Raw genomic sequence first — 7,118 nt, forward strand, 5'->3', positions numbered from 1 at the left:
ATAAGTGAAATAAACTGGTACTAAAGGTAAGTGCTGTGTGACTTCATTCATCCAAGGATTATATAAAGCTGCCCTCATAGTGGTTGACAAGGCTGGGGAGAGGAGGAGGGGGAGGGAGGGGAGGGGCTACTGGTCAGCAGGTCCTAAGTTACAGCTGGAGAGCAGCAAGCAGTTCTGGTGTGCTGCTGCACGGTGTGATGGTAGGGAATGAGAGCACCCACTTCAAAGAGCTGGAAGAAAGGATTCCCAGTGTTTTCCACATAAAAAATGATAAATGGAGCTACAGTGACCGTACATTCCTGTAATTCTAGCACTTGGGAGGCACAGGGATTGAGAGTACCAGTCCAGCCTGTGCCACAGTGTGAAACAGTCTCACAAACCACAAATGGTGAATGGAAGCGGAGACATAGGCATACGCACAGAACCTCATACATTTGTACATATTTTATGTGAAGTAGATATTTAAATAAGATGCACACACTTTTTTTCTTATTTTTTTGCCAGTCCTGGGCCTCAGACTCAGGGCCTGAGCACTGTCCCTGGCTTCTTTTTGCTCAAGGCTAGCACTCTGCCCTCTGCCACTTGAGCCAGAGCGCCACTTCTGGCCGTTTTCTGTATATGTGGTGCTGGGGAATTGAACCCAGGGCTTCATGTAAGTGAGGCAAGCACTCTTGCCACTAGGCCATATCCCCAGCCCTGCACAAACTTTATTTTATTTATTTATTTATTTTTTTTTTTTGGCCAATCCTGGGCCTTGGACTCAGGGCCTGAGCACTGTCCCTGGCTTCTTCCCGCTCAAGGCTAGCACTCTGCCACTTGAGCCACAGCGCCACTTCTGGCCGTTTTCTGTATATGTGGTGCTGGGGAATCGAACCTAGGGCCTCGTGTATCCGAGGCAGGCACTCTTGCCACTAGGCTATATCCCCAGCCCCAAACTTTATTTTTTTTGTTTTGCTAGTCGTGGGGCTTTGACTCAGGGTCTGAGCACTGTCCCTGGCTTCCTTTTGCTCAAGGCTAGCACTCTGCCACTTGAGCCACAGTGCCACTTCTAGCCATTTTCTATCTATGTGGTACTGAGGAATGGAACCCAGGGCTTCATTTTTATGAGGCAAGCTCTCTTGCCACTAGGCCTTATCTCCAGCCCCATGCACAAACGGTTTTATGAGAACAGAAAGATGTGGCTTTTGCCTCATGGACTCCCAGAATCTCAGAGAAGACGTGGGATTGCACCACCAACTGCAAAATATAAAGCACCGAGGAGGAGGAGGATGCCAAGCACAGGAGGCGCCTAGACACACTCGGAAACACACACACACACACACACACACACACACACACACACACACACGAGACATATTTAAATCCTCAGGCCTCAGGCTTCAGTAGTCTTTTCAGCCCGCAGGTGATGGATGGGTTGTGCTGTGTTGAAGACTCAGACCCCAAGCCTGTGAGGTATGAGGAAGTTAGGTTATTGGGGAACACGCCCTTGAAGGATGGGGACACCCCCCCTCCCTTTCTGCTTACATCCTGGCTTCCATGAAGTGGTGCTTTCCCCATGCTGACTTCCTGGACCCCCACAGGCCCAAAGCAGCAGGGCCAAGCAGCTCTGTCGCGGTGAGCCATCACCAATCTTCCTTCCAAGTAGGAACATGAGTTCGCTCAGGTATTTTGCCCCAGTGAGGGGAAGCTGACTGACACACACCATATGAACTCAGGAGAGATTTTTGCTTTTAAAATTCAATACTTTATTTGATTCAATGAACAGGATGCCACATTCAGCATTTGAACAATTCATAAGGGAAAAATTGAAATGCTCTGCAATAGTGTATGCTATCATTGGGCATACATTTCTGCTCTTTTTAGTGCATGTTTCTCACTATAGGACACCCCAATTGTTCTGTGAATATTGTTTGCCCCCTCCCCCCGCAACTGTCAGGTTTAATAACCTTCACTTTTTTTTTTCACACTTTGTGTTGTTTTGCCATTTCAGTATAATACCATCATAGTATATGTAATCAATTAGAAACAGGCATTGCTGGTACATAGTATGATTTTTTTACTGCAAGAATGCACCAACATATAATATTAAGTAATGAAGTAACTCATTTGAGGAAATACATTTTTTTCCTTAAAAAAAAATCTAAGGAATCATGAAAATGATTCCATAATCAGCATAAAAATATATCAGAAAATAGCACAATGAGGGTGCCAATATGGAAGTCATTTGTGAATTAACATCAGCGATGGAATATTTGCATAGGAAACTGCCTATGGTCCCCATTTTAGTTTTGTAACAGTCCTATTGCAAACTCATCATTTGCATCACTCTGGAGAAGAAAGGCAGGGTGGGCACGGAGCCCCGGCCTTCAACTTCTCGGTGGTGCTGGGCACCGGGCAGCAGAGGCCTCATCTGCTCCGTGGTTGGGCTTTCCACCAGGCAAGGCAGCCCGGCCTTTCCTTGGCCATGTTCCATGTCATCTTCTAGTTCCAATTCCTCAAAATCTTGAGGCTCCTCGGTAACTTCCGTTTCCGGGGCACCTGGCAGGTCTGACGGGGCTTCAGCAGCAGGAGCCTGGGTGGCTGCAGGCATCGTGGCCTGGCATCCAGGGCCTTCACCTGCAAGATCCAGCAGCAGCTCCTGCAGCGCCTTCTTCTTCCTCCTCTTCTCCTGGGACAGCCGGCGGACGTACTCGTCCTTCTCCTGATATAGCTCCTGAAGGACCGCCATCTGCTCCTTGTAGCCAGCTATGGAGTCATCAATGGCGCTCATATGTTCTGACAGCTTGCTGCACAGATGGGGGAGGTCATCCACCTGACTCTGGGGGTCCACCTTGTCAGACAGGTCGGGGGTGAAGCAGATTTTCAGCTTTCTTATTGGCACGTGTGTGCCGTGGTTCCACACCTTGGGGAGGAGGGCTTGGCCCTCCGCTTTCTCTGGCACTGGGCTACCAGGTCGGCCAGGCAGCTGCAGCGGGCCTGCTGCTCCTGGAGCTGCCGACTGAGCTGCACCTTTTTAGATTCAGCGGCTGCCAGTGCTGCAAGGTAAAAATCCCACATGGTTTGGGGGTCGTCCGTGTTCTCAGGGACAGACACGTCCGGGGGAGTCGCCTCCTCTCCCCGTTGTTCTTTGTGGCTTAGGTCTTCACCTTCCTGAGGGAAAGGCAGGGAAAGGAGGGAAAGGCTCAGCTGGGTCCCCAGCTGCTCGTTTTGGGGTGCGGTCTGGGCCCCCAGCTTGTTGTGCACCTGCTCCAGCTGCTGCTGCAGGGCCTCCTTCTCGCAGCTCAGCTGCTGACTGGCGGCCCTGTGCTGCTCACAGGCGGACCGGAGCTCCTGCAGCTGGGCCAGGGACTGGTCGTGCAGCTCCTGCAGCTCCTGAGCCACCTTGCTCTTGATCCCAGCCAGCTCTTGCCACTCTTGTGACTTCTCCTCTTGTCGCTTCAGCTTCTCGTGCAGGTGGGTGTTGGCCTGCTGCTCGGAGCGCAGGAGGCTGGTGAGCTCCTCCTCGCGGGCGCTCAGCCCCTGCACGGCGTCCTGCAGCCCGGCCAGCTCGTCTTTCAGCTCCTGGTTGCGCGCCAGTGCACGTCTCTTGCTCTCCTGCTCGTGTTCTATTTTGTCGAGGATCTTGCGCCGGTCCTCGGCGTGCTGCTCCCATTCCTCGGCCTTCTTCTCCAGGATCCACAGCCTCTGCCGCTGCTCCAGGTACTGGAGGCCGAGGCTCTGATTCTCCTCCATCTGGAGCCGCAGTTGCTCCTGCTGGCTGCGGAGCTCCTCCTGCAACCGCAGGGCCTGGACCTGCAGCTGCTGCTCAGCCTCTGACAGCCCCGCGGGGGGCTGCGGCTCGGCCTGCTGCGCGCTCAGCTCCAGCAGCTGGCTCTCCAGCTCCCGCACCTGCCTCAGCCCCTGGTCTTTCTCCTCCCGCAGCTGGCCCACCTGCTCCTCCAGCTGCTGCACCCGCTCCTTCCCCGCGGAGCGCTCCGCCCGCAGCTGCTCCTCACGGGCGTCTCTCTCCACCTTCAACGCGGCCACCTGCTCTTCCAGGCCCTTCAGCTGTCTTCCACACTGGGCCCGCTCCTCCAGCGCCTGCTGGCACGCGTGGACTTGGGTCTGCAAGTCGGCCTTCTGGGTGAGCAGCACCTCCAGCCTCTCCTGCAGCTCGCTGTTCTTGTCTTCCACCGTTTCAATCACTTTGGTTTTTTTCTGCAGCTGCAGCTTCATGTGATTCAGGTCTTTCATGAGCTCCACGTTGCTTCTCGCGGTCTCATTCTGCATGGTGGAAGCAGACAAGGCGAACTCGAGCTCGGTCACGCGCTGCTGGGCGGCCTGCAGGCAGCCGGCCAGGCCCTCCTGCTCCCGGGCTTTGTCCAGGGCCGCCTGCTGCATGTGGGCCAGGGCGGATTGCAAGTCGCCTTCTGTGCATCTGAGCATCTGTATGGCTAGCTTCTGCTCCTGCAGCTCGGCTCTCAGTGCCTCGTGCACCCGGGCTGTCTCCGCCATCTCTTTCCCTTGCTGGTCCTGCAGGTCTCTCTTCTCCTGCTTCAGTTGCTGGATCTCACTGCACAGCTGCTGGTTCTGTATTCTGCTGGTGTTCAGGGCCTGCACCAGGAGTTGGTACTGCATTTCAGGGTCCTCGATGATATGGGGGCCCGCAGTACCCTCAATCCTGGCAGCCCTGACTGTCCCTAATGGCTGGGGAGGCTGAGGGTCAGCGTGATCATTGGCTGCACCCTCGGTGGAATGACGTTCCCCAGTGGTGTTGGTCTTGGGGTTACCTCCCTTTGTAGTTGTCTTCTTTTTCGGGGATTTTGCCGGTCTTCTGGGACTGTCTGCCAGTCCTGGCACGTAAATATCCCATACGATTTGTGGGTAGTTTGTGTACCCAGGGACAGACACGTCCGGGGGAGTCGCCTCCTCTGCCCTTTGTTCTTTTTGGCTTAGGTCTTCACTTTCCTGAGGGAAAGGCAGGGAAAGGAGGGAAAGGCTCAGCTGGGTCCCCAGCTGCTCGTTTTGGGGTGCGGTCTGGGCCCCCAGCTTGTTGTGCACCTGCTCCAGCTGCTGCTGCAGGGCCTCCTTCTCGGAGCTCAGCTGCTGACTGGCGGCCCTGTGCTGCTCACAGGCGGACCGGAGCTCCTGCAGCTGGGCCAGGGACTGGTCGTGCAGTTCCTGCAGCTCCTGAGCCACCTTGCTCTTGATGCCAGCCAGCTCTTGCCACTCTTGTGACTTCTCCTCTTGTCGCTTCAGCTTCTCGTGCAGGTGGGTGTTGGCCTGCTGCTCAGAGCGCAGGAGGCTGGTGAGCTCCTCCTCGCGGGCGCTCAGCCCCTGCACGGCGTCCTGCAGCCCGGCCAGCTCGTCTTTCAGCTCCTGGTTGCGCGCCAGTGCACGTCTCTTGCTCTCCTGCTCGTGTTCTATTCTGTCGAGGATCTTGCGCCGGTCCTCGGCGTGCTGCTCCCATTCCTCGGCCTTCTTCTCCAGGATCCACAGCCTCTGCCGCTGCTCCAGGTACTGGAGGCCGAGGCTCTGATTCTCCTCCATCTGGAGCCACAGTTGCTCCTGCTGGCTGCGGAGCTCCTCCTGCAACCGCAGGGCCTGGACCTGCAGCTGCTGCTCAGCCTCTGACGGCCCCGCGGGGGGCTGCGGCTCGGCCTGCTGCGCGCTCAGCTCCAGCAGCTGGCTCTCCAGCTCCCGCACCTGCCTCAGCCCCTGGTCTTTCTCCTCCCGCAGCTGGCCCACCTGCTCCTCCAGCTGCTGCACCCGCTCCTTCCCCGCGGAGCGCTCCGCCCGCAGCTGCTCCTCACGGGCGTCTCTCTCCACCTTCAACGCGGCCACCTGCTCTTCCAGGCCCTTCAGCTGTCTTCCACACTGGGCCCGCTCCTCCAGCGCCTGCTGGCACGCGTGGACTTGGGTCTGCAAGTCGGCCTTCTGGGTGAGCAGCACCTCCAGCCTCTCCTGCAGCTCGCTGTTCTCGTCTTCCACCGTTTCAATCACTTTGGTTTTTTTCTGCAGCTGCAGCTTCACGTGATTCAGGTCTTTCATGAGCTCCACGTTGCTTCTCGCGGTCTCACTCTGCGTTGTGGAAGCAGACAAGGCGAACTCGAGCTCGGTCACGCGCTGCTGGGCGGCCTGCAGGCAGCCGGCCAGGCCCTCCTGCTCCCGGGCTTTGTCCAGGGCCGCCTGCTGCATGTGGGCCAGGGCGGATTGCAAGTCACCTTCTGTGCATCTGAGCATCTGTATGGCTAGCTTCTGCTCCTGCAGCTCGGCTCTCAGTGCCTCGTGCACCCGGGCTGTCTCCTCCATCTCTTTCCCTTGCTGGTCCTGCAGGTCTCTCTTCTCCTGCTTCAGTTGCTGGATCTCACTGCACAGCTGCTGGTTCTGTATTCTGCTGGTGTTCAGGGCCTGCAGCAGGAGTTGGTACTGCATTTCAGGGTCCTCGATGTTATTATGGGGTCCTGCAGTACCCTCAACCCTGGCAGCCCTGACTGTCCCTAAACGCTGGGGAGGCTGAGGGTCAGTGTGATCATTGGCTGCACCCTCGGTGGAATGATGTTCCCCAGTGGTGTTGGTCTTGGGGTTACCTCCCTTTGTAGTTTTCTTCTTTTTCTTTGATTCTGCTGGTCTTCCGGGACAATTCTTCTGCTGGTATTCTTGCAGAAGTTTCTTCCCTGCAGTTATCTTTTCTTCTCTTGTGTGTTCACACATCACAGCTCTGGGACGGCGAAGATGTTCGGGCCACATTCCCACGCTTTTCATATGTAATCTGTTCTTAACATCAGCAATAACTAAACTACCTCAAACTACCTCCAACTCCAGTCTATTTCCAAATCTCTGTCCAACGTCATCTCTAATCTCTAGCTCACCACTCCGCACCTCCACCTCCCTCAACTGCTTGTAGTGGTGTGAGCCCACAGAGGGAATTCCAGGGCTACTAGTCAGAATGAAAAGTGGGTGTGGTCTCAATTCTTGCCTCCCATTGGTCAGAGAGAATCCTGGAAAGTAAAGGGCGTGGCCAGAATAGTGTGATCTGGGCAGAGTGGGTGGGGTCATCATGAGAGCTGTATCTGAAGCCCTTCCCACACACAACCCTGTCCAGCTTGGTTGGGGGCTGGGGAACTTGCTCTAGCTGG

The 7,118-nt window shown here is 55.7% G+C and overlaps 1 protein-coding gene across 1 annotated transcript; it reads left to right on the forward strand.

Moving 5' to 3' along the window:
• Positions 1 to 3,055: 3,055 nt before the first annotated feature.
• LOC125367343 lies at positions 3,056 to 6,032 on the forward strand. The gene is made up of 5 exons (XM_048368014.1): positions 3,056 to 3,119; positions 3,378 to 3,699; positions 3,922 to 4,123; positions 5,719 to 5,971; positions 6,022 to 6,032. Exons 1-5 carry the CDS (start codon positions 3,056 to 3,058, stop codon positions 6,030 to 6,032), a joined length of 852 nt encoding a protein of 283 aa, XP_048223971.1.
• The last annotated feature ends 1,086 nt before the right edge of the window (positions 6,033 to 7,118 follow it).

The sequence above is a fragment of the Perognathus longimembris genome, chromosome 18 (assembly GCF_023159225.1).
Source record: "Perognathus longimembris pacificus isolate PPM17 chromosome 18, ASM2315922v1, whole genome shotgun sequence".
Taxonomy (NCBI): domain Eukaryota; kingdom Metazoa; phylum Chordata; class Mammalia; order Rodentia; family Heteromyidae; genus Perognathus; species Perognathus longimembris.